The sequence below is a fragment of the Vanellus vanellus genome, assembly GCF_965231255.1.
Source record: "Vanellus vanellus genome assembly, chromosome: 14".
NCBI classification, from domain to species: Eukaryota; Metazoa; Chordata; class Aves; order Charadriiformes; family Charadriidae; genus Vanellus; species Vanellus vanellus.
The window spans coordinates 7,222,094-7,250,088 of record NC_138919.1 but is presented as its reverse complement, the minus strand read 5'-3'; the positions used below and the strand labels follow the sequence as shown (position 1 = coordinate 7,250,088).

Genomic DNA, 27,995 nt, shown 5'->3' with positions numbered 1-27,995 from the left:
TGGAGCCCCCCAGCGCACCAGGACCCAGGCCGGTCCCAGCCTGCTGGCAAGATGGAACAGCCCTCGGAGCTCTGTGACACCTGTGCCGCGTCACAAAGCGCTGCACAGCCCGGAGAAGGCTGGCAGAGGCGCTGGGGCTGCTCAGAGCGGCTGCAGCCGCTGGGCAGCCTGGGGGCAACTGCCTGAGCCCAGTGCAGGATGGAGTTTCTGGGGACCACGCAGCTAGCCAGTTACTGCAGCAGAAGGAAGAGCTGCCTGTTCCCGGATCTAGCTCCCACCAGCACCACCAAGGACACCTATCAGCCCTACTGCCTACCCGGCTACCGCTACCTCAGCTCCTGGAGGCCTGGTCTGCTTCACAAAGTGGCTCTGGACCCTGCCAGCTCTGACAAGCAATTTAATCCCAGTGGGCGGCCGCCCACTGTTCTGCCTGCGTTACGCTCTAGCCTGCACGCCCGCTACAGCCCTCGTGACTGGCACCATGCAAACATGGTTCAGTTAAAAGGCTCTGAAGCCTCCAGGTACTGTGCAGGTAGACTGAATGCTGATTCAATGAGACTGATGCAAAATAAGGATCAACTGACTTATCAGATGCAAGACGACAGTAGAAGAAACCTGGCAGAGAGGATCTCCAACATTGATTTCTGGAGATCCGAGCTCATCTATGAGCTAGAGTGTCTGCTGAAAGAGACCCGAGCTTTGGAAACAGCAAAGCAGCGGCTCGAACGTGCTGCAGAGGAAATGCAAGGGCCCCTGAAGGTAGGTTTGACACAGCGAGTTATTTCATGACTGCACTGTGGAATGGGTAAAAAAAATGGCTTTATCTCTGTTGAATACTAGTATGACTTGTACTGTTATCATCAAGACGCATCTTGGTGAAACATTACCCTCAGTAAGAAGGAAACCTGGCCACCATGGGTTTTGTATATAAAAGTCAACAAAGCAACCTATCAGCACACTTCTATGCCTTCTTTTTATTCCTTTCTGCTCGAGGCTCCAGGAGGCCACGTCTCCCTCATGCACTGTCCAGGCAGCTCAGTACATCCAGGAGAGCAGAAGATGGCCCTCTAAGCTGCAATATCCCCATACTCTTATCTAGCTCTGAATTTTCTGCTCTTGCTTGGTGAAAATAATATTTTCACTTAGAATGGCATATCATTTTGAAGTTCTCCAGAATCTTAAATGCAAATTAATTGCAACAGAAAAAGCAACAGTAATATAAGGCAATGAATGATGCCAGCAAAAACTCAAAACGTGCAAAAACTACAGTCAAAGTTGTCTCATAAACATCTGGAGTATTGCTGATGGAAGCTATGTCTATGAGAGATGTTTCTAGCAAGTACCAATAGAAACCCAAAATGACTTTTTTGGTTGTCTGTATCTGCACTGATTCAGAGCGGCAGGCTGAGGATGCTTTCTATTCAGGGAACGTTTTGTGCCGAAAGGCTTGGTGCCAGCTAATGCTGTTTCATTTGTTAGTACGGTTCTAAACAAGTGGATGAGACAAGAGTAAAGTTAACCTGCGGGGGCATTCCCTCTTCAATGACTGTAGTTATGCAGTCATTCTCTGGTATAGGTATGAAACTTCCAAACTTTGGCACTGGGTAAGGGAGGATGAGGGGAAATGAGATTAAAGGATTTTGCTATGCATGAGTGTAGAACACTGCAGGTGTTTTAATCCACCCCGTTTACAACAAAGCTTGGGCACGTTGAGATGTAGGCCTTGCTGCATGTTAATAAGCGGCTAATCAAATGGCAGTTAATCCTTAAAAGTACGTATTAACAGGTAAGTAGGAATGAGCCACTAAGGTGGGTGAGTTGAGCGCAATGAAGTCACCTCCTATTCTGTTCCACCCTCAATAGATGGTCATTACTTGACGTGCCAGCTCAGTGGCCCCTTCTGCAAGGTTCAAGGTTTCACTCCACAGTGCAGTACTGAGCCTGTTACACGTGTCCCTTGGTTTGCTTGCAGACAGCCCTAGAATGCTTGTACCTCCGGGAGACACGGAAGGGCATAGACTTAGTGCATGATGATGTGGAAAAGAACCTCATAAAGGTAAGATCAGACTTACTAGTTTATTTTTCAAAGTGTGGGAATAACTAAAATCCAACTAAATGCTTATCAGGGTAAAAGCATTGCACTAACTTCTTCCTTTTGTTCACTTGGAAGGCTGAGGGGGGAAAGGGGAAGAAACTAGGTAAAGCTAAATATATTGGGAATGGTTAATGTTCTATTTGTCCTTCCTGGAGCAACAGGAGCCCAGCATCCTTGTAAGGTCTTGTCCACTTCTATCTTCTCTGATCCTATAAAACGATGTAGAAACATTTCTGAAGATGTTTTTCTGCGCCCTGGTCTATAGAAGCTCAGAATTTGTTAGGGCTTACAATATAAAATGCTGGTTTACTGCCTTGCTGTATATGTAGTGTTACTGAACAAAGAAAATGAGATGGATAGTAATGATTGCTAGATCTTTTAAATAAAAAAAATAATCAAGTAACATTTTGCTAATGTATTTGAAAGAAGTTATATTGGATGCGTATGAGAACAAAAATACTAGAAAAGAACATTATGGGACAATGGCATTGCTTCAAGTACTTTTCTGTATTAATAGATTCCAGAAGGATATGCAGACCACTTGGATAACCAAGATGCTTGTTCAGAGCCTATAGCCTGCAACTTGGAGTTTCAGAGTTGTAATGAAGAATCAAGGAGCTAATATATATTAGTTTAAGTATTTCAGCACTTAATTTAGCATGAGAATTCAGGGTAGGATGAAATACTGCTAAATGTTCCACATGAACAGATGAAAAAAATTATTTTTTCAAAATGAAAAATAAAGACTATTAGCCTGATCTCCCCAAGCACTGCTCTGACTACGGAGCAAGGTAGATAGTGACAATAAAGGACAACAAAGGCTCATTTTTTAATACCAGGAAAGCCAGCTATAAAGTTGCTGTCACTCCTACGCATACTGTACAAGTACAGAAACAAAGCCTGTATTTTTAAATTTGGAGCATCTTAATGACTTCCAAATAATTTAAAACACTTTATTCACTGTTTCAAAACTCACAAAAGTGTACACACACTTAGGTAAGAGCATATGTTGGGCTAAAATAGAGTTTTAAAAAAAGAAAGAGGCTGGGACACCATAACATTGTTTGAGGGACCGTAATTACTGTGGTTGCATAGTTTTCAGTGTGGTTGGTTTGAGTACTTTTTATTTATTTTAAGCTGCGTGGAACCTGGCTATGAATTCCTTTGACTAATATTTATAGTTTCGAACAATATTACGATATACTTTCTTAGGGAGCCTGTTTCTGAAATCAGACGTTTTTAACCTACTCCACTATTAACAAAATACGCGTGTTGTTCAAGAGAAATGTAAAAGTAGTTAGAGAGGGTAGTTAATGGATTAAGGTTTATGTTTCAAGTATCTTCATTATACTTAAGACAAGCAAAATTTGACTTTATGTTTATTAGAATAACCCCATCCAATAAAAGGTGCTATAATATAAAAAGTAATAGAAAACCAAGCCAAAAGATACAACTTTGTAGCACTGAGGAAGAGAGGGACCAAAACAGATCCTATGAGGACAAGCTGAGAGATCTGGAGTTGTTCATCCTGGAGAAGAGAAGGCTCCGGGGAGACCTTATTGCGGCCTTTCAGTACCTAAAGGGGGCCTACAGGGAAGATGGGGACAAACTTTTCAGCAGGGGCTGTTGCAAAAGGACAAGGGGTAATGGCTTTAAACTAAAAGAGGGTAGATTTAGACTAGATATAAGGAAGAGACATATTTTATGCTGAGGGTGGTGAAACACTGGAACAGCTTTCCCAGAGAAGTTGTGTATGCCCCATCCCTGGAAACATTCCAAGTCAGGTTGGACGGGGCTCTGAGCAACCTGATGTAGTTGAAGATGTCCCTGCTCATTGCGGGGCTGTTGACTAGATGACCTTTAAAGGTCCCTTCCAACCCAAACTATTCTATGATTCTTGACCTACATTGCGTTTGAGATATGTGGGAAGGTTGCAACATCTAGAATGCAGAATAAGAAGGGTAAATAAACTGAAACAAATGAAGTTTGATGAAAGCACTGACACTGTATATTTTCCACTGTAGGAGGTTGATGTATTCAAGGACTGTCAAGAAATATTGACAAAACTTGCGCAGAAAATCAACCAACAGTTGGGGTAAGACTTTATATTTAATTCCTATTTTAAAGATAGGAAAGCTGAATTCAGTGTTAGCTAGTATCTAAAAGACAGACTAAAAAGAGCAAAGGCAAAATTAGAGATTTAGCCTGTTAGATGCTCGTTGCCCTCCATTTCTAATTTGTACCACTGATAGAATTTGCATGTTAAACTGCAGAACAGCAATACTTACTATTTAAGGATGACTGTGACTAAATTTTTAAAGTAATGTTTAATCTGAAATCTTTCATTAAAATTAGGGACACAAAAATTATAGCTTAGTTCTGCCAACGTTACTATGTGGCACACTGGAGTGAAGTTGTTAATTACAAAACTACATTCAAAGGAAATTCATTATTGGCAAAAGGAACAGGAATCTAAGCACATCATAAGGTATGTGATGAGTTATGGAATGGACTTAATTTTTTTTAGGTATATTTGTGTATATTTTTGTTATGGGAGGCTTTGGAATTTATTTTATTTATTTGAGAGTTCACAAATATCCTAGTAAATGCAAATTATATTTGTCTTATTTAATTAGGTAAAACTATTCTGAATACAGTGTTCTGCTAACTATACAGAACTGGTATTTAAAAGGCATGTTTATATGACATGATGTGATGCTCAAAAGAAACAGTTCAAGTACTCACACACGAGGAAGATAACATTGTAAAGTTCTTGATTATTACATTATAGGAGAAAAAGACATAAGTAGATTTTATAAATGATTGCTCTTGTTAATGGCACTCGGGACTCACATGAGTCAGGTTAGATGCATTTCTGCAGTTCATTCCACTATTGTAATATATTGGGTATATGATCAGATGAAAGCTAAGTTCTTATTTGGTGGCATGAACTCTGTGTAGCTCGTTAGGCTGGCATTTCTGGTTACCTTCGATTCAGTTCTGTCACCACATCAGGCAGACTAGTAGTCATGCCAATTGACAAGTGCATCACAGAAACAGCAATATTTGCAAAAAAGCGTCACTATGTCTGCTGTCTTCCTGATGCACTGGAAAGAAAGACTCTGATTCTTTCTTCATCCATATTACTCCTATTCTAGTCCAAAGTCTGCCAGGCCTTCTCCCCTTTTGGAAGAGCCAAAGGAGATTAAGTTACTCCAAAAATTCCTCGTGGCTAAGAAAGCAGAGATGGAACAACACGTTTCCCTCCTTGTGATCAACATGAGCAGAAATACTTAAACAGATTTTCCAGTGATGTACAATTTGAATTACACTAAGTGAATTTGTCACCCAAATCAGGAGAGATGGGAAACCACAGCTCTGGTCTGCCCTTTTCTTTCTCACTTACAGCTTTGCTGGCATGAAGGTTATCTCTGAAAACCTCTTCCCTTTTGCTCTGGGGCTTTCCTTCATGCCACGCAACAACTACCTGTTGTTTTTCACTCTTGTGGTGGTCTTTCATCAAAATGACAAACATTATTAAATGCAGTGAGTTAAATGCAATTCTTTGAGGAGCGCTCACTAGAGGCTAAAAGGGATGAATACTACAGCAGCTCCCTCTAGATAAATCACAGCACCAAGCATTTTCAAGCCACTGAAAGTGCCAATAAACTATAAAATGAGGCACTGTAGGAAGCTAATGAAAACAATTAGCTATTTAGCATAACAGCATTAAAGATGGTTCAAATTAAGTTGTCTGTCTTCTTCACAGCATCAACAGAGATGCACAGCATGCCCTAGAACAGGATCTTTCTGACAAAAACTCAGCCTGTTTTATTGATGAGAAGTGCTTTAACCTGAAGAACACATCGAACAACATCAACTTTTACCATGGAGTGGAGAAAGCAGATGGGACGTGAGTATGAGTGTCTATTGTAGCCTTCTCTTTCCATGTTCCCAGCTGTAAGTCAAAGCCTGATTACAGCACAAGCGCGAGCCTTACCTTTGAGAAGTGATATAAAAAGAAGCAGCTTCTCTCTCCGTATGGCCCTGTCTTTGCTTGGTGTGAAACCCTCCATCATCCTCAATTATTCCCGTTGTTGGAGGCCAGGCAGCACCCACAGCACTGATGTGCAGTGCGCTGTGTTTTTCAGTGGGGACGACTGTGTAAACTGTGTCGCAGGTGACTCCGTGCCCTCAAACTCCTTTGTGCAGGTCAAAACCCCTCTGGTTTTGATTTATACTGTTCTGTGGCCTTCAGGGTTCAAAACCACATCCAATCAAATAAAAATTCAGCTAAGGCATGCAGTTAAGTGCAATGTGGTAAATATCATGCAAGCATACACCACGGACTATATATATTTTCTGTAAAAATAGCTTGGGTTATTAGGAAATTAGGCCATCAAGCTACACACAAATACTTATTAAACAGGATGATCAAAAAGATTTGGCACAGCTTTAGCACTGAACACTGAACTAAAATTACTGAACTAAAACGTCTCACTTGTATACAGTTTTAAAACTGTTTATTAGTAGTGGTCTCATCAAGACCTGCATCCAATCCAAAAGCAATAGCAGAATAAAAGCAGCTTGCAATAGAGGGCAGTGTTTTTGTCCTAATGACTTGTTAGTTCCCTTATCACTCTTTAACATAGCGATATTTGAATGGTGAATGTACTCCACAATCTCAAATGATAACGACTCTGTCTTGTTGGAAGGAATAAAAAAAAATCAGTATTATTTGTTTACTTATGTTCTGCTTTTCATTAAAAGTTCACCTCATTCAGTACTGAAATGAGGGCATATCCGAAGGAAACTTGGCAAGCATTCTGCTGACTGTAGTAACACTACCTACTTCTAGGATTAGCAATGAATAAAATTATTCTTGTCAGCTCTAGCAAAAAGCAGATTCATGGGCATAAGTTTTACAGCCTTTTTCCTTTCTCACCAACCATTATCCAAAGAAATGACATTTTTCATTAACATTTTCCTGAAACCATTTGGCAGACTGAGACATACCTGCAGCACTCAGGAAAAGAGCAGGTGTTTTCTGCCTCAGCAGAGCCAGCTGGATAAGTTACAGTCTGAAAAAGCAATGTAAAAGAACAGATTAAGTACTAAGTATTTCAGATATTCAAGATGGAAACCTATTTGGAAATTTAATTTTCTCATGAGAATATGATCATCAGACCATAGATGGAAAAAAAACCCCAAACCCAATATCCTGCAAAAAGTACACCGAGATTGTCTGGATCAGCAGCTGTAAGCAATGTCAGCTGGGGTTTAGTACACTGATTTATGTACTTTACTATGGTATCATGTTGGTTACCTGAAACTGCCTAAATAAACATGTGCCACTAAGGAATTCCAAATCGTTTAGGAAGATCAGTACTTCAGTTTGGAGAGAGAGGAATACCCTATGAAAGACTGAAAAAAGGGCCCCTGAGAAAACAAGCACTGACAAAATTTACTTTTTATTTTTGCACCCTTTAATATTTATTCTCAGTCATTAATTAAAATCTAAAGTAAATGTGAAACTCAATAAATAGTGACCTTTCCCTGCACAGTTTAACATACAGGCATAATTCTTAGAAGGAAGTTTTGTGTGAACAATGAAGTCTAAATGCGGACAGAAGTTTGTCTCAGTGTTTTAGTTCTGCAAGTAAAAGATCTGTACCTTTCATAAAATATGCTAAATATTTCTGGGTGAAAGGAGAAGTGATCTAGTAGGCTAAGCAATGCATTAAAGTAGGTGGTGACTTTAGCTCCAAAGAGAGTAGCTTACGCATCAGTTTTCAAGCCGGGGGCTCTTTAGAGCCCTGCAGATTCCCAGTTTGGAAAGACTTGAGTGTAGGATTTATGTTCATAATTATGTTAATTACGACAATGAAGGCTACCTGTGAAGCCTGGACACAAAACCAAACATCCCAAAGTTTGTTTCCATACAGGACATTGCAGCAGGAACATTCATGGGTGGTATTTTTCAGTGTAGGAGCCCTATATTCAGTTTTTCTCTGTATATTCATAGGCTTTTCCATAGCGGAGCCATTTCTGCTTGTCTCATAGACAGTACTAAATTTAACTGTAACAGCAGCATAAGTTAAAGCAGAGGTGTTCATTTTAATACATAGAGAATTAAGAGGATGGAGATATTTATCTGAACGACACAGGAGGACAGTGTTGGGGCTGGGAGAAAAATTCCAGTTCTCCTTACTCCTAGGTCAGTGCCTTGTCCCTTTTGCTGCGATCATTCCTTTTGATGGTTAAGGCTACTAGGATATCAGAGCCACATGCTTCATTATATAGGTCATACATATCTCATGAGGTAGGGCTGCTCTGATAGCAGACCAGAGCTGTCTGAAGAGCTGTGTAACAATCCTTTCCTCATTGGGTTTCTTTCTTATTTTCCCTAAACTAGGTTGGGAGCTTATGTTCTCTGGGGGTTGGTGACACATGACTGTTTCCCCAGGATAAAGATTTAGGTTCACAAAAGTAGATGGTACTTGAATCTAATTTAATGGTGTGCAATGTACAGGAGATCATGCTAAATAATCTAACAGTCCACTAAGGCCATAAGCACTCTGAACCTTGGCACATAGAAACGTGTTAAATTTCAGCTGAGATAACAGCAGCAGGTATGAACTCAGACCATCACCTAGTCCGTTAAAGACATGAAGAAGGTGTGTTGCTGACATTCATACCTGATCCTGAGAAACTATTTTTAAGCATCAATAAACAAAAAGCATGCAAGAAAAGGTCATGCTTTATACAGGAAAACATAAACTTACTTTGGAGTTGATGCAAGGGCCACACACTATCCAAGCAATCCATAGAAATTCTGTTGAAGCAACAGCTCTCCAAAATCTTCACTTGCTGTCACCATATCTCTGGTTTATAGAGGAAAAAAGGAAAAAGAAGCGGGTATAAAACCAACAGAATCATCTGATTTATGTGATCACACAGTTTGCACAGTTCAATGCATGAACACTTAATCTCAGTGTAATTCATTGTAATTATCACTGAACAGACAATAGCTCACCTAAGCTTTTATCTTTCGTTTTCCTCTTATTTTAAATTCCTTACTAGTGTTTCAATTCCTGCAACGTGGGCTAAATTCAGTGAAGACAATATCAGGTGCTCTCAGCATGCAAGGGCCAACTCTGCCAAGCTCCGAGAGGATGCAGAGGTTAGACTGGAGAGCATATCTGAGGAGACGTGGAATCATTTCATCAGTACCAACTTGGCCTTTAATAATCGTATTGCTGAAGTAGCTGATGCAAAGAACAAACTCCAAGCACAGCTGGCCAAGGTAAGATTCCCTGAGAGCTGGCAGCTGCGTGTTATCTTAGTTGTACCTGAAAGGCGTAGAAATCTTTTCCAGTGTTTACATTCTTCCCAAATAAGCCCTTCCTCAAAAGATATACCTGTATTACCTGTCCTCAAATGGTGCATTTGAATCACACGTGGCCTAAAGACAGGCAGACTGAGAAGATGACAAGGTTTTATGAGGAACCGTGCAACTTCTGTCCATAGTCGTGCACTGATTATATTCATTTGCAACTTACATGCTAAAAGTGGGGAAAGATATCTTCGATAGTATTTTTTTCTGTTTTACATTTATTGATGTTATTCCCTGGCCATTTCCTGATACAGAAATGAATCACTTTTTTTTTTTAACAGTGAACTAACTTTGAAAAGCACGCAAATAAAAAGGCCCACAGACAGGAGTACATTTAGCTGTTTTAGAGGAAGGAGACAAGATTTTGCACTTTCATTTTGCAGCAGGAAGGGAAGAGCCCTAAATTAACTGAAATTTATAAGTATTTACATACAGAATGTCATTAGTCTACCTTTGACACCTAAGTTCCAGGTTTTCCTCTCCTATTTGTTAAATATATTTCCGCATCTTTAACCTGAGTTTTAGCCCGGTTGTGGTTGGAAACAGCCTGATCTTTTGGAGCAGGTCAGACAGTGAACTTTTCAAACATTTGTTCTGCCTTCGTCTTCATATTATACAAAGCAGAAATGGCACAGAAGGAGACAGACCTGTATTAATCTCTATCTGTATTACCTTTTCAGTAAGTTTTCACTGAAATAACCGACGTGTTGGAAGTGTATTAGTTGAATTTTGAAACATGTATTCTGAAGTTAACAAGAGAAGCTGCCTTTGTACTGACAGATAAAATCTTGTTAAGCTAGCAAGACTCCCTGTGTTACTTTCATATGACCTCAGTCAGAGTTCAGTAAGTTCTTCCATTAAGACTCTGTCTCTTATAGAGAAGCCTCACGTTCAGTCATTTGTTTCAATGCACATTTGGAAACAATAGAGTTTTCCTGCCATTCTATTTGCCATAAGTAGTTTATGATGTTTTCAGTTTATTTTTACGGACTCTTAGGAAAGTGCAAACTAGCCAGCTAAATATGTATTAAATCACAGCACATAAATTAATGTTTTCTTCTTCTTCCTCCCCCCCCCCCCCCGCTTATAAGGCTTGAAAAATGTTGAATGTAGTTTTGAGTGTGTTTTTGATTGTGTATGACCTAGCCAACTGTAGCACTTCATGCCTGAATTGGCCATCCATCTAAGTTTCTCATGGATTTAATCTATGAACATTTGCTTTACAGTTTCCATTGACCTCTTCTAGTGCTTTTAAACGCCCGTTTTAGAAAAGAATTTCTAGCTTAAGGGTAGCACATGGTGCACATACGGAATCACAAAGTGCACTGTAAGATACTAACATATGAGCAGGGATTTTGTCACAGAGTCCAGCTGATACTGTGACATAACAGCTGACAACTGATATACAATGCAAAAAAATTATTTATGTCCCTATACCGTTACACCATCAAATAGCTATAATAAGCTCTCTGGAGAAACTTGAATAATTATATTTGAATAAAGAATAATTAGTTTGCATGGTATACATGGATAAAAAAAAGTGTCAGATTGCAGTCTATGAACTAACGCTGCTGTTACTGCTGAGTTACTAGTTAGCACACACACAGCAGAGATACTTTACTCATCACAAACTCCATAGTAATGTAGTTACATCAGCATAGCAAAATGCTAGAGAAGAAGAAAGCTGCATATGCTGGAGAGGAGTAATTCAGGCTGGTCAGTGTTGTCAAAGAAAAGGAAAATACTATAGGTTTACTGAGAAAAAAACATTGCTGGTTAAGATGTGGGTGAAGCTATATGGTAGAAGTCCTGTATTAACAGGACCCTCTTGCTCGTGACCATACCTCAAAAGGACAAGGGGAAGACAAGCGAGGGCAGAAGTGAGTAAGGAGTGAGTACTTATTTAACAGTTATCTATAGGTGAGCATAACAGAGTACACTTTCTTCTTTCTCAAGGCTGGCAGTATAGTCTATAATAATTAGAGAAAAAAAAATTGCTAGGATATGCTTTAGTAAAACAGCCAATGGCCATCTCTTAAATTCTACTGCACTTCTGTTCTGCCATTGGGATGTGATTATAGTCAAATGCAGCTACTACAGTTCCCGTTCCCTTCACATCTAATTAGACAATTAGACAATGGGTGCCACAATTTTGGTTTCTATGTTTAAAAAAAATCGGTCAGTCTTTCAAAGGCTGTTTTTGCACTGACTTCTCAAGCAATGGGTGCCACTCAGAGACATACTTCTCTCTGCCAAATTATTTTCCTAGCTAAGCAGGCTAGCGCCATAAAATGAGAAGAAAATGAGCATAGAAAAGATTTGCTATCTTGGAACCAGGAAAAGCTATTAATTTAATGAAGTCTGGAGGCCATTTCAGAATGTAAAATACTTTTCTGATTTGTGAAACAGCAAAATCTCTTCCAGACAAAAAAAAAAAAATCCTATAGGGAACCTCCTGCAACCATTTGTTTCTAAAATCAGTACCCTGAAAAAGGAAAGAATCAAAAAATACATAAAAGAATAAACAGCGCGAATATGATGATGATCTAAAAACAATCCTATGTTGAAATAGCACATTTTCTTCTGTTTATATCATTTGCACATAAAAGATTGGCTGGTTAAGATTACAAACCAAATGCCTAATGCCTTACCTTATGGTCCACTGCATGCTCTTTAGAACCATAGAGCACCAGGTGGAACAGTTTGTCTTACACACTGTAGATTTCATCTATTGGCCCTGCAAAAATTTAGTTTTCCTTTGGAACTAAGCTTTTTGTAAAAACTCATCTAATTACATTTAAACTCTTGGATCAGTACACTCTACTAGTGCCCGTCATTGATATTGTGGTGGTGATTACGCTGTGTGCTATGGTTAGCATTTGTCGTATGTGTACTTAAAATGTTTCTCCTGGCCTAAATTTTTTTCATATTGCCTGTATGTATGATGGCTTTATGGCCACGTTTACAGTTCTGACTTTCTGTGCAAGAATGTCATTGCTTCAAACTTGTTTAGGGAAATCCACTACCAAAAGGAACATAGGCATTGCTCTGGTAACGGTCTATTGGAAGATTCTTGCTGCACTCAAATGGTAAAGGGCCTTCCTCTTCCTGCCTTTCTTTCACTTGCTTGATGACAGTCTTATATCGCATGTGAGATTATCTGAGCAGAGTGCTATTCAGTTATTGCTTGGAAAACAATGAACAGGAATAAAAATATAGGAACGAACAAGATTTAGTTATGAGTTTACCCAGGCAAGCTAAGGAATTCCATGTGCAGTTTGATGTACCAGTTACTTCTAAAGACCTGGGATTTTCCCCTCAGTAGGCGTTTGCACATATTGCATCATATACCTCCTTTCCTGGGTGCTGCTGTCTGCAGTAGCCCTTGACAGGACTGCTGTTCTGGAGAAGGTTGCTGGGTTGATATTCTAGTTCAACAGTAGTTGATAACAGTTCTGTTATCAAAGGCTCTGTATGAACAATCTACAGCAGTCCTTCCAACGCTTCCTTCTACTCCTAAGTAACACTAAATTTGTATTTCTCGTATAAATGAAATGTAAAGAAAAAGAGTGATCCACTATTATTTGGTTTAGTTTTATTCTAGGATATTGTCTTCCTTGATGTCTAGACAAGTGTGTCCTATATACAAAAAGATACACAGAATGTATTTATGTGATGAAGGTATCCTGGTTTTACTTCTATCAAGCATTATGCCAGGAGTTTTGCCAAGACCTTCTCCATCAATGACATCATGTCTCCATTTCAGGTTACAAACTGTACAAGTCTCAGAGTAATAACTGCACAGCAGTCCATCTGTTTTTCTAAGCATTTTGTCTGCTTCTAGTACTGCTGGTGGACTTGTACCTCAATTTCTAACACGTTCCTGCACTGTCTACCTTGAGTTACTGAAATACAATTGAATAATAGACTCCAAGAGTTTTCCTGTTGTAACTGGTTGAGGTTCTGTCATAGTAATTAACCTAGGTTCACACTACAGTGTTCACACATATTTAGAAGCACGTGAACAAAATACAGTCTTCAGAAAAAGACTTCAGCTAGTTTGCCTTAACTATACATACTTTCCAATCCAGGTAAGCCAAGAGATACACCTAAGAACTTTTCCTGGTAGGCATTTAAAAAACAGATTTTTGCTCCTTAAATAACTTTCTCAAACCCCAACATTCAAACTGCTTTGCCTCTTTTCATGTCTAAAGCAGTCCAAACAAGACCAAATGCCTTAATTTTCTAGTCATCAGACAACACACATGATGAAAACATTCATACACTATCATTTTGTAATATATATTGACCTGTCCCATCACATCTTTTACTATAAACCTACAACAACTTGCATTTAGTTAGAGGCTGGTTTAGCAACTTACAGATGTCTTGTCTTGGGGTAGATCAGATGTGGTTTTTTTCCTTTGTTCTACTTGGAGTTTGGTCTGAATCCCAACACTGGGTAGGCTCCAAATTCAGATCAAGTAACCAAGTCAGCACAAGGGAAGTCTCCAAAGAGCACTGGTTGTCAGTGACTCCCACTTGCTCTTCTGCATTCTCAGTCCAGCTGCCGTCTACTCTCACTGTTACTTCATTGATGTATTCAGGAAATTGTCCTAGTTCTCTTCACTTCAGATTTTCATTGTCTGCTATTTGGCTTTTCTTGCCTGCTGCTTCTTTTGGGGAAGCTGGCTAGTGGAGGCTGACAAACCCTAAGTCTATCAAAAGTCTTGGAAGTGATTTGCATAGAGGAACAGTAAAAAAGGATTAAATTGCTTTTGTATAATTTTAAACAAGCAACTATTGAATGCAGAAGGGAAATGCTGCCCTTAAAAACCTGTTTTATATGTGTCCCTGTCCAGTTCACTGTAGAGCTTCTATGTAAAACTACTGCCTGCCCACTTTTGCTTGAGTTTCTTCTAGAGGACTGAGACAATTTGCCATCTTTACAGTGGCAATCAAACTGAGTAGGTGGGAGCAAGGCTGTAGTAGAAAGCATTTCCAACTGCAACTTCAAAGCCCAGAAGTCATCACAGCTACAAGAACGATTAGAGGACTAGAAAGCAGGCAATTGATAGAATAAGTTCCTCAACTTCCTCTTTAGCAAGTTGATAAGGGGTGATATTAGTAGCCCTAGATGACATTGCTTTATTTAGCTTATCCAAATAACAGTTGGGGTAGGGGCAGAGAACTTGCTAAACCCAGAAGTGTCTATACAGAATAAAAAAGAATCGTAATAGAATACTTTTTGCTTGAGCAGACAAAACCAAAAGAAGAATCAGTGGCCAGACAAGAGCCAGACAACTCTCAATGGAAAACATAAGCACTTATTTTTCAGAGCAAAGGAATTCATCACTGCAACAGCTTACCACAGATTAGCACCAGGAACTCAAAATCAAGATCACTGTTCTCCCTGAAAGCTCTGATCTCTCTACAGGCACTGGCTTACAAAGAGGAATTTCTACAGGATAGACTAGCGTGACCTGCAGGCGGTGCAGACTTAGTACATAAGTAAGACTTCTTTCTGACCCTAAGATTGAAAATGTCCCATTTCCATTTCTGTCCCAACTGCACAAGTCTATGATTAATTTATCTTACTTGATTCTGGGATTAATCTTGGTCCTGACAATGCAAAGTTCATCCAGAATTTGGATAGCAGAATGCTGGAAATATGAGGTGCTGGAGGCAGAAGCCCAGAAGCTCTAGCTAGGTATTTGGCAAGAGTTAGATCACAAACCAAAAAAGGTATTACAGCTCTACTGTGTTCTATCATTACCAGGCTCACAGAGCATGTGGTTGTTTAAGGATGCAAATATTCTGCAGGAGTCTAATTACAATGTATGACTCTAGTCAGGCTCAGAGCTGCTCTAGGACCAGATTTTTAGGCTAGTGAACAGAAAACATAGCGTACACAATTCAGTGTGGAAGAGGGTGGTATGTTGTCTTCAGCATGCCTCAAGAAACACTCAGTTTATGCCAAGAGACATTATGGTAACAATATCTTACATCTGGTGTAAAAGTACACAAATCTTTAGAAGAAGAAGGAAAACCTTTAATTGTGGTGCCAGCCCCTCATTAATATGTTTGCATCTCTTTTCCATAAAGTTAATATTAAGATAAATAGTTACCTTGGCTTCAGTCTCCTGGAAATAACCAACAGGGCAGGATGTTTACACACATTAACTCTGGGAATCACTCAGACCAGGCAGCAAGTGACATGTTTACATAGTCCAGTATTTATACCATACCTAAATAGCAGATTATCTCTGCCAGCTCCAACACCTGTACTGTGCTCAGAAATGTTTCTATGCCCAGAGGCAGAGTGCCCAGCACCACCCTTCCTGCAAGCCTTGCTATCCCACTACCCGGGAGCACAGGCATCAGAAAGATGCTAGAAAAACAGGTACCTGTTTAGTAGAACCATGAAAAAACAACCACCTGCTCCAATAAACGAGTAGCCATGATTCTGAGTTTTTCCACTCAGTTCACCAAGAATGTGTGCTTTTAGAAACAGCTCCAGTTTTGTTTTTGTTGTTTTTGTTTTTTTTTTACCCCTGGGGTGTGAAAAGGCAGTATATTACATCAATGTATGATGGAAATTAACTCTCACTTTCCTTTTTTCCTGGTATATTTTTACTCTATACTTGAAGAACCTACGGAACTTTGTTTTTAGTAAGTTACTCCATCTCTTAAATTAGTTGAAAAGGACACAGCCCGCTCCTCTGAACAGGAACATAAAGAAATACTAGAATACGATGGGAGGTGCCCATGCAAGAAGCATGCAGGAGAGGTGCAGCAGTGTTGTGAGCTGTGGGAAGGAGTATGCGGATAGCAGAGGGAGTCCTTGCCCCACGAAGGCTTTCATCTCAGACCCCAGTGTATCCTCACATAACTGTTTTAATATATTTTTGTTGATCGCTTTTTCCCCTTCCTCTTTGTACACCTTCAAAATCTCAGTTATTTACAGGTTTTCAAGCCTGTTCATGGTGGCTGGGTATACAGTTAAGCTTATCACTTAGTATTGGAACCTGTATGAGAGTAAAGTTTTCAGATGATTAACGAAGAGTGAGTGACTCAGAAGCGGTTGGGAAGGTGTGTGCTGGTTGGTGTAGGCAGTTCAAACTTGCCTGGAAAAACCTGTTTGAATGAGTAAATAGTTCTTTAAGCTAGGAACAGACTTTTGCCTACAAACCAAGAGAAATTACAGATGAAAGCTAAACCACTCACTTGAAGACAAAACCAGATTTCTCTCTCCTAAAATTGTTGCTTAATCTGATGAAATCATAAAGACTTGCACAGACTACATCAAAGTACGAACCATGGGTAAGTGGAGAAACCACGCAGGAGAAGCCTGGCTCCTCAGCGTGCCGTGCAGCAACGCTCCGCTTCATGGATTAGCCTAAGGGGAACATGAAATGGGGAAGGATAGAGTTATCATCATCGAGTGACAGCCATTGCACATCAGGATGTGTTCAGGTTGTTGTGAATCCAGTTGTCTTTATTTGCAAAATAACAGAAATCTCTTCTCACTCTGAGGGATGCGCAGCTGCTAAGTAAAGGCAGCCTGGATTGAACGGATGCGAGACTTTGCTGGCATTGATATAGAAGATAACATCTTTCTGCCGCAATATTTGCGTGAGAAACTGAGGTGGTTGCTACTATTGCTGCTCCCTCCCCTGCAACCCATCTGCACTCAGGCAATCCATATAAGCTCGGCAAAGGGAACAGGATTTAGATCAAGGCTGCAGTGCTCATATATATTTATAAAACTGTTCCTAATTCTCCGAAAGGACTGTCTTGCAGTAAACCCAGATAGACATATGTAGTAGCTTTTCTAGAAAAGAAGCATTTTCAGGCTCGAAAGGATCACAAGGCAAATGCATTGCATTGACTCTAAAGTCAGGGCAGATTTAGCTAACCATGACTGGGTTGAAATTTCATTAATGACTAAGAAGAATCTCATTCCTGATCAGAATCAGTATTATAGAATAGCTGCATGAGCCACAGCGGTTTCTCTCTGGCACCATGTCTTCCTAGAAACATCTCCTCTCTACTACAGGGATGCACACCCTTCTCTCAGATGAGGTAACTTGAGACAAAATCAAGCATGCAGAAGGCCCAAACTGCTGTTTTTGTTGTTATTTTGACCAGGGTTAGCAAAAATATGTTAATAACATAGCACTTAATTTTGTTCTCCTAAATGATCATGCACTCTTAAAATTGCTGGTCCTGCAGTATCTGAAAGCATGATACTGTGCAAAACGGAGGAGAAATACAACAGAACTCTGGCATTTGTTCTTCAGTAGTTAAAAGCGTAGCGAGGAGGTATGCAAAGAGTTAAGCGTTTCCTTGTGTATAGTTATTGCTTCCTCTGTTATTTTGAAAAGATTTTAGAAAATCCAGGCCAAGTTAAATGATCCCATGTTTTTCCCCCCTTTAATTTTAATAAAGCTGTTTTAAAATAAACATCTTGTACATTTTTAGGACCAGTGGAAAAGTTAAATAGAAACTGATTGCATATAAATGTGAAATTGATTAGATAATTTTGAGAGATTAACATAAAAAATGTGTCCTGGAATTCAGTGGAAAGAGGATTTTTATAAGATTGTAAATTGTTATACCGACCAAATGAAAGGCCCAGGGTCCATGGGTCCTCTGTTTCAACCTATGCTGAATAGACCAATCAGTGTAAGGACACAGATTAAATGTCCAGATGTATATTTAAAGCCTTCTTGGTTTTAAAAGTATAGTATTTACATTCTGATAGTTTCCCCTTTTCTGTGAAAATGTCGTGTTTAAGACAGTTATAAAGAAAATGTGGGGGATTTTATAGGTATCCTTTGGGATGCGTAGAACTTACAGTATGCTTTCAGATCTGTTGACTGTATGCCAGCCCTATTCCCATTGTTATGAAGCTTTATAAATAAAAGCTTGCGATATTCCCAAATCCAGACCAATCTCTCCACTCCTGATATGCTTGATGAATTGTGCAATGCATCGGTTTGAAGATATTTTCCCGGGGCGCAAACTAAACCGCTGCTTCTCTTAACTATGAAACTCAGTCATCCCATATGAGTATACACAGCAAATGCACAAAAGTTACTGCTCAGAATGATTCTGACTCTGCTTCAACACACTTAAATTATCTGAATGCATTACCTGCTGAAGTCACATTCTGTTGAGTGTGATTTTTTTCTTTTAGACGTTCTTCTTTTCTTGAAAGATTCCTGGACTGTTTCCCACCACCATCTGATTAAAAACAAAACAAAACTCAATAAGTCATAAAACAGTGACCTACAACTAAGCTTCAAAAGAAACAAATAAACCGTAAAACAAACAACAGCAAGGGATATGGTAATCTCTATCAAGAATTTGGCTATGACACAACAGTAAAAACTGTCAGGTCCTAATCAATTTCAGATTTGGGACCTGGATTATATTTGTAATCCAAAGATTGCAAGATATCATAGTTTTTCTTTGAAATAATGCAGTCAGGTACCCTAAAATTAATTGTGAAATCAATCACAATTACACTATTCATTTAATTACGTATGATAACCTCAACAAATGTAACTTTTACAAAATAATTTGGATGAAATGTCGAAACATGGATGAAAATAGTTTAAAAAACTGTCTGAGAGGCAAACTATTAAATTTAAAGAAATTTATAAAATGGGAAGCACGAGAATGTTCCGCCATATTACTGCGCTGCTGCTTTTTGCATTCAGATACTAAACACTGAGCAAACCTCAGAAACAACAAAGAAACAAGGATAGCTGTCAGACTGTAGCATTTTAAAAATGCTTACGTTGTACGTAAGACTATCCTGATTACACGATGAAACATGTGAGACTTCAATTACTCTTTCTCTTGGTCTTACTGTATCCAGCCTATAAAAATCATGGCCTTGGTGAAGTGAGAGAAGAGTGGGAGCGCAGTTTTCTACAAGCTCCCAAGAATGCTGCAGCACAAAACTTTACTCATGTCCTGGAAGGGAAAGTTTCCGGATGGGCAGCTGCCCGAGCCAATCCCTCACCATGCTCTTAGGAACATGCTGCTTCGCATTTGTTGTTTTTGCTTCCTGCCTTTGGAGGTCATCCAGAAATGACGTAGCCTGGTGCAACACTATCTGGTGATCCTCCCCACCAATCCGTTTATGTATAGCAGATTATCTAAATCATTTTATCCAATGTGTGGCCAGAATGCGTAATGAAAAACTGTTTGTACAAAGCTTCTGCAATGTGTTGGAGGTGGTTCCCCCGAGGACATTTTTCTTTGTATGTCTTAAATGACAGTGCTTTTTTTTTTAAAAAAAAAAGTAAGAAAAAATGTGAGAACACACAATGAACCTAAACCACATCCACTTACATGCAGCCAAGCAGGGCTTGAAGATGGATGTATAGTTTCACGTTTGAATTTTGAGTTCACAGGCAGGTTTAAACAATTTTTCTTAGGCAAATGACAGAGGAGTTTGCTCAGTAGCACCAATCAATTGCCTTGGTTGTACATAATGTGCTTGCAGACTAGTCCTACCTTTATGAGCAGGACACCACAGCACACAGGGAAGTTGTGTGCCACGGTAGTGTAGTTACTGCACATTGTGGCAACACAATGTTATAAAGTTTGGAAATTAAACTGAGTTTTCAGTGACTTTTATCTAAAAGCTCTCTTTTCCTGACTAATGAACTACTGGATTCTGAAGAAAGAGAAACATTTTCTATTTAGACTTCAGAGCTTTCCCTTTTTGAATGTTAGCATTGTGTGAATTTGCGGGCTGTGCAAGCCCTACAAACGTTGAGTCACTTCGACATAGAAGACTACTATTGTCCTATGTCAGTTATATGCCATTATTTACGGGGGAGGCGCATACATGTCTTAGTATTCTAAAAAGAGAGAACAATACAGTCTCCTGCTTCTGTGTGACTAAGGGAACAGCTATGGGTTTGCTGTGCGTACAGAAGGCAGTGAGGACCAGCCAGGTGCTGTCTGGCAGCACAGCACAGTAAGCGCTGTACAGGAACGGAAACAAACCTCAGGTTTGATGATTACCAACATTCATGCAATTGAAACGTTACTATTGAATTTGAAATGCATGGGTTTGTGGTCTGGCTGTTGTACTTTCACTCTGGCCACATGTGAATGCATCAGAAGAAGATTTGAGAAAAGCGTGGGTTCAGAAAACCACTCTCTGCTAGCTGAACTTAAAAGAAAATGGCCTTTCCAAGAGAGTGAGGACAGTTTATACACGGGCAATCTGCTCAACATTGTCTGTACTAGAATCAGCTTGTTCCTTCTACATCCTAAGAAAAATATCTGATATGTAATTTATTTTTTCACGCAAGCAGAATGGAAGAGTAAAGGGCACCCAACCATTATAGAAGCATTGTCACATAGTACTGGAATGGCCATGGTTTGCTCTAGACAATCCTTATATAATAAGGATTTATGGCAGAGGACTGGCACTGTTACCTGAAATACTAGGCTACTAAATTTCTTCCTTGGTCCTCTTACAAATTTGTGTAATGCTTCCAGAGTCTGCTGCAGTATGTTTCTGTGCACATGCCATGTCCCCTTTCATGGCTTCCTGCTTTCCTTCCGTGTGTGGAATAAACATGAGATACCTATACTGTTTTCAAAGAGGGCAGGAAGAAAAATTCTCACAGAAAATATTAATTTCATCCTGTTCTCTAACCTGATTAGAACAATTAGCGCTAATTAAGTGTAAGAGATCTTGTAACTTAACTCGACTTACTGAATAAATTAAATTGCTTTGATTCATATTATCACAGGACAGAAAGCATCAGCACAGTGACTACGTTACATGCTTGTCATAACAGAAGCACATTTCTAAGCTGTGGCATGGCTCTGGGGAACGGGTTTCACAGTTGTGGTTCATTTCTAACCCAGTGCTCTGGGCTGCTCTTGTTGCACTGTTTCATTGATAGATTTGCTCCACAAAGGTGAATCACCATTTCCCCTGCTGCCCAAGAAAGCGTTACTACCATTAAAGCTCCAAGTCTGAACCACAAAGGTCCCACCCAGAGTCTGAACTGAGAGTACAAGTCCATGTTCCACCATAAGTAGAAAACAAATAACCCCCTCCATCTTTTCTGAAACTTGGCCTTAACTTTGCCCAATTCTTACTGGGTTGAGATACATGCCGCTTTGTTTCATTGTTTTTACTTTGAATCACAGTTTTTATTGAAAAGAAATTAATCTTCTCACGCTTTGCTCCAAATTGTAAGTAGACTTAATGTAAGAGGCCAACATCTTCACCATACCCCACTGCAGGTAAAAGAACTAGGGCACAGTGAATTTGGCTCACTTGCACACAGCGAGGCGTAGCAGGGGAAACACTGCTGTAGCGACAGAAGCTGTAACATAAACACAGGAAAGGAGGACCCTGCTGAGCAGCGGGTGACCTCTGAAAGCACTGCGTATTCTTTGCCTCGCAGCCTTGCTATGTCCCCACAGGTTGATGTTTTTGGTTAGCGATGAAGGTGAACAGTGGGAGCAAAGGATAGGACTGAGGGGCTTGTAAAACTCTCCCTGACGTACATCTGCTTAATCACCAGCAGCCTACCTTGGAGCTGGACCTCATCTTTCGTCATGTGCAGGTGAAAACACATTGGATTCTCGTAGGGAGGTTATAAATAGCAAAGCTCTGACAACAGCACAAACTACTCAAATTCTGTATCTGAGCAGCAGAAGACCCAAAGTATGTGTAACCAGTGAAAGCGTAGATAAGATGAAAAATGGTGTATCAAACAATGCACTCTTGTCATAAGCAGTTACACTGCAAAACAAATAGCAAAATGGATTACCTGCATAAATATTCTCTGTAAAACACAGCTACCTTACAGTGATTACCTACTCAAGAAGGAACCATAGCAGAATAAAATTATAGGGAGAAATTAACGGTAGTAAATTTCTACTGTTAGCTTCACTTTCTTCCATACTGCGTTCCCTTCATAACAAACCAGATTTTTTTTTCTCCCTGCAGTCTATAAGCAATTAGTTTCTTTTTGGGTGAAGATGCTCTCAAGCTAGCCCTGTGAGAACCAACCTTGGACCCAAAGGGCTCAGTGCAGTGTGGAGACCTGGCTTCTAATCAGTACAGTCATGTTCATATGCTGCTGCTTCAGGGTCCAGGATGATTCATCTATTGGAAAACTGCATTGCTGTAAGGGTTCAACTGGTTTGGACAGTGCTAGCCAGGAGATCTTTCACATTACTCTACTATATAATATCAACAAGCCCTTAAGGATTTGGACTGGGGTGCAGGTTCCTGGCACGCTTAACTCTTTGGGTTTTGTCTATAAATAACCTTTCAGCAGCAGAAATTAATTGAATTTTCAAACCACACACATCATTTACAAGCCTGGTACAACTTAGTGTGTAAGCAAGATCTAAATAGCAACATAATTTAAATCACATTACGCCATTTTTAGTGGTTGTTGAAATTCAAGCTGCATTGATTTTAGTAGACTGGCTGAGAAACTACATTAGTTCAATTTGTTCTCTTCCATTTTAAAGCTGTGTATAGGAAAAGCTTGAACAGGTCCACCACAATGGTTGTAATGAATTCTGATAAATGAAAGTAACATAATAATCAATTGGCTGGGAAATGTGACCTGAATATAAACATTTTCTCCCTTCTTTAAGACTGAGCAAAACTTTTTCCTTGCAATTTCTCTCATTTTTTCATACAGATTAAAACAGATAAGAACCACTTACAGGATTCTGAGGAATAATATGATTGTATGATAACATGCACTGCAACTAAAAACTATGCTAAACTAATTCCATGGGCCTCTCCTTTTTGGTGATGTTTCGCTCCATATCTTCTCCATTTACAGACAATAAGCCTTTAAAGGAATTTGGTCTTCCCTCTACAGTTCCCAGTGGAGTTTTCAAAACTTTGAGAATGTAGTTTCAGTATGAAAATATGACTTGTGTTGCTATGTTCTTGCAGCACATGTCCCCACAATACTTGGAGTATGAAACAATTTCAGAGGGGACATATTTGATTGCTTTTGAATTTTTATGAGGCAAAAGGAAATAAGAACTGAATGAAGAGTTAAATGAAAATGTCAGTTTATTGGAATTTTACGTTTGCAAAGTGTTCATAGATCAAGCAGCAGATTTTTTTTTTTATTTAGGAGAAAAAATAGATAATGAAGCAAAATGGAAATAAGTCCCTGTAGAGCTATAAATATTGCCACTATGAAAACGGCTTTATCACAAAACCACAGTTGGAAGTTCCCCCATCACAATAATTCAGTGCTTCCCTTCAGCTTGTAATACATTTATATTCCAATTTGCCTAAAAATTTCTTAATTTTATAATAGGAAAGAGGTGGAAGTTGTTTGCCTGTTTTCCAGGAACAACTTCTTTAAATGCTTTCACGTGATGTATGAGTGTACAGCCCCCTTCTTCTGGCTCTCCTATGAGATTTGATTACCATTTAAAGAAATGGCAAGATCAAGCCAACGTTATACAAATCCATCTGACTGATGTGAGTATATAGTGATCTCCTCCCCTAAATTAAGCAAAATGACATGCCAGAATGGAAGCAGTTCCAATAGGAGTGTTTATAAGCAGGGGTGACTTCTGATTTTGTATGCACGCGAGGCTTACAAAAACGTTCTACTTTGTTCAGATACTTCAGGAAATCTTCCAGACAGAAGATACGATCATGTTACTGGAGAGATCCATAAAGGAAAAAGAGTACCCACTGAAAGTGGCTCAGACTCGCCTGGAAGGAAGAACTAAACGACCCAACATAGAACTTTGCTGTGATGCACCTCAGCTCCAGTAAGTAAAGGCCAGACTACTCAGATGAGAATTGCATTCATTACATTGCAATACAAATTCCGGGAGAAAGAAGTAAAATCCAAGTAGCTATGTTGAACTAACGGGCCAAAACATCTAACGTTCAGTGTGCGTAGCTGCCTTTAGAGTCCCTATCCTAGGACAGTTAAGAACTCAATTGCTTCTTGGTGGCTGATATCTTTTGGGATTCAGTCTCATGTCTGAGCTGGGACTTAGGAACTGATCATATTTCCATTCTGTATGAAACAAGATTTCACTTCAGGAAATACCCAATTATAGAGACACGTTATCCCAGACAAAATGCTGTAAATACCTAATTATAGAGACACGTTATCCCAGAAAAAATTCTGTCTTTTGATGCAAAGATACCCAACAGTCTAATGGTCAAACTCCTGAAAATGTTAATTGCAAACAAGAATGAGGCAGCACCTCTTACTGCCTCAGCTAATTTCCAACTATACAGTGACTCCAGTATCATCTTGGTGCAGGTGAGCTCATTTGACATGCATTTTGGTTAGATAGCTGTGAGGGCTTCCCAGCACGGGTTGGCATCGGCTTGGTGATCCCTGTGCTATGATCCATTGTATAGTGTGTATTGTGTCTTTCTGGATATACAAGACGACATCTGAGATACTAGCCTTCCTTCCCTAATGACTGAAGAAGGGTCTTCTGAATTTTAAGCCCATTTATCCTCCTCCAATCCAGTTGGAACACAGTGTTTCAGAAGAATCCTATTGAGTATATCTTATTTAAAATACTGTCTTCAAAATAGTCTGTGGGGGTTTTCAAAGAAATACTGCATCAGGGTTCCTCCCATAGCTGAATTTCACAGTCCAGCAAGAAAATTTTGCGTATTTTTATAAAAAGTAGAAAAACTATTCCCTTTTTATTTTTGTCTCTAAAAATTCCCATTGTATACAACGGCTTAACATACAATGAGGTTAAAGTAGTACATAATGCTTTAAACCGAGTATTTATATTATTTTTCCTGAAGAGTGTTTTATCAGTTCAAAATGCTTCTACTCAAACAAGGAAGGGGTAATAAATCATAGTTTATTGTACTAGCATCTTTTCACTTTTTCTAACTCCTTAAACCACAAATCATACAATGCAAAATATCTTTTTATCAGCCTTGTACCTCCTTAATCAGATCTTGACATTTCCTTTGGCATATCCATATATGAGATTTCTTCAACTTCACACTCTGCTCTCCACATCTATTCTGTCACAAAATATTGTTTTGTATCTAAATTCTTTTATATCCACTTGGATAGTTTTATTCACGTGGCTTTTCATATCACATAAATCATGCCTGTTCTAGATGCAGGAATTCAGCTGTGAGAAACCAGAAAAACTTCTGATTGCACTGTAGCATTCACTTAGCAGTTACATTTACTATGGGAGCAGATCATTTGCCACTTCAGCTACCACCACACCACCAATTAGGTATGCAAATAAGCTAGTATCAGCATTTTATTAAAAAACCCCCACCCAAAACTAAAACAAGATGGCCTTAAATATTAATACACAACTCCAGTCTTATACTCACTCTGAGTCTTGTTCTCTCCCTAATTCCTGCCTGAAGATCTCTTCCACAAAAATGTCTGCAGCATTACGATTGGTATCAGTCCTGTCAGCAGGATTGCATGTATCCAAGATATAAAAGTTGTTTGATTTAGGACAAAGCAGAGTGTCACATTATCACTGCTTCTTCCCACAATTGCCAATGACACTGTTAATGTTCCAAAGGGTCCTGTCTAAAAAAGTTTGGAAGCTTCATTTAAAGTCACTGGACTGTCAGAAAGTCTTTGAGTATTTTCTCCAATTAGAGTGAAAGGACATTAATGTGACATACTTAAAAGCAAAAAGTACATAGGGGTTCTGAATCAATCGAATTCCTACTAGCTTCTAGGTTATATGAGAGCTTCACAAGCTACACAAGCACAGCTACTCAGAAGTATTTTAGGCTTAACATACACATTAAGTTTTCTGTCAGTCTAATATGATTTCATTTTAACCAAAATGTTTGTAGCAGTACACTGGTTACTGAATGCAGTTATACTGACAGATCACTAGCATATCCAGTTCTTCTTCCTCAAATGCATATGAATTTTGCTCTACCACAGCTCCCTGATCCAGACCAGATTATTTTGGATGCCTTATCTGATCCAAATAACTGAATGTTATGTTCATCCTAACCGCAATTAGAAATAGAAATTCTGACAGGGAATTTGAGATTTGGACACTTTTTTCTATCACAGATTTTGGCTGAGCTCACATCTCAAATAAAATGTATTTTCTCAGAGACAAAATCCTATCTGAGAACGTAAAACTATTTGTTAATTCACCTGTTAAGGATTTTTTGCTTTTAAATAATTTTAGTGTATTTCTCTCATGTGGTTTAAAGCAAGAAGGAATTCAGCCCAATAGCTCAACTGTAATAGGGAAAGAAAATATCAAATGAACTACTTCTTTGTAACATGTAAATGTTATCTGAGTTTGCTGTTTATTTAAAAGGAAGTGCTGATGTTGGCACTTGTTCTCTGTGCGTGCTGCCAACTTTGTAGTTGAAGGGATTAGACAGAAAACAAATTAATAAAGTCTACTTTTTTTTTTTTTTTTTTTGCGCTGAAACAACTGGGACTATCCCAAAACAACTTAAAGTGGGTTTTGGAAAAAACAATCTTTCTTATATCCTATAGTGCACTGAGCAATTAATAGCACATTAGACAAAACACAAAGTTGACAGTATTAAAGAGAGTTTACCAGCTCAGTGACTATACAAGAAGATTCACCACATCTCCATTGATATGCCACTGAAAGAAACATGGCTGATACCAGCTCGCAGAAAATCTTGATTTCAGAGCTCCACATTCAATGGTTATTCTGGCAAGTTATTCTTGTTCCGATTAACATGCTTCTGCACCAAATCTAGACTGTTTAGCACATCCTGCTGCACAAGTTTAAGATCTCATGAACTACACCAACACTTGCCAGTAACATCCACCCCAAACATATTCTACAGGACCACACGCAAGTGCTCAACACAGCCACGCTAGCCCTAGAGAGGCTACGCTAACGAGAGGCTGCAAGTGCATCAGATCGCAATTGCAGAGATCTATCAAAGCAGAGTGGCTTAGTCTGCTGCTGAAGATCAACGCGAGCAAGAAATCACCACCTCTTATAGGTGCTATACAAGCTAGTTTGGCAAATAGGTTTCATATTGATTCAGTCCAAGACAACTGTTTAAATCCTGCCCGAAAGCATGACCTTTCCGCTGTCAAAAAAGGAACATGGTGTGGGACCGCTAAAGTTATGTAAGCAACCTGCCCCCTTCTCTTTTTTCAGGCTTGTCACTGAAGTTTACACCATAGATGACACCTTACAGACCTTAAAGAGACGTCTGCAGGAAGCCCATGACACTCTGCAGATGCTGATCCTCAACAAATCAAACCTGGAACATGAAATTTCTGTGAAGGCAAACTCCTTCTTCATTGACAAGAAGTGTATGGACATGCGCAAAGTCTTCCCCAGCACCCCACGGCTCATTGGCTACACTTGAAGAGTAACCTCTGATATCTTCACGCATGATATAAAAGTTGCAGAGGTTGCAAATATTTCCTGAAGGAAATCACTATTACTCTGTTTTCTCAAATAACAAAGTCCTAT

The 27,995-nt window shown here is 39.3% G+C and overlaps 1 protein-coding gene and 1 long non-coding RNA gene across 2 annotated transcripts in view; one reads left to right on the top strand and one right to left on the bottom strand.

Moving 5' to 3' along the window:
• Window positions 1–192: 192 nt before the first annotated feature.
• Window positions 193–27,888, top strand: TEKT5 (tektin 5; the record flags this gene model as incomplete). Its single annotated transcript, XM_082490772.1, has 7 exons — window positions 193–759; window positions 1,973–2,056; window positions 4,120–4,190; window positions 5,865–6,008; window positions 9,179–9,401; window positions 24,154–24,308; window positions 27,675–27,888. The coding sequence occupies exons 1-7, from the start codon at window positions 199–201 to the stop codon at window positions 27,886–27,888; spliced, it is 1,452 nt and encodes a 483-aa protein (XP_082346898.1). The 5' UTR covers window positions 193–198.
• LOC309677877 overlaps window positions 18,702–27,995 on the bottom strand; it is a 59,927-nt gene continuing 50,633 nt past the window's right edge. The window contains exon 3 of the long non-coding RNA XR_014269714.1: window positions 18,702–18,740. This is a non-coding gene — a long non-coding RNA (uncharacterized lncRNA). The remainder of the gene's footprint in view (window positions 18,741–27,995) is intronic.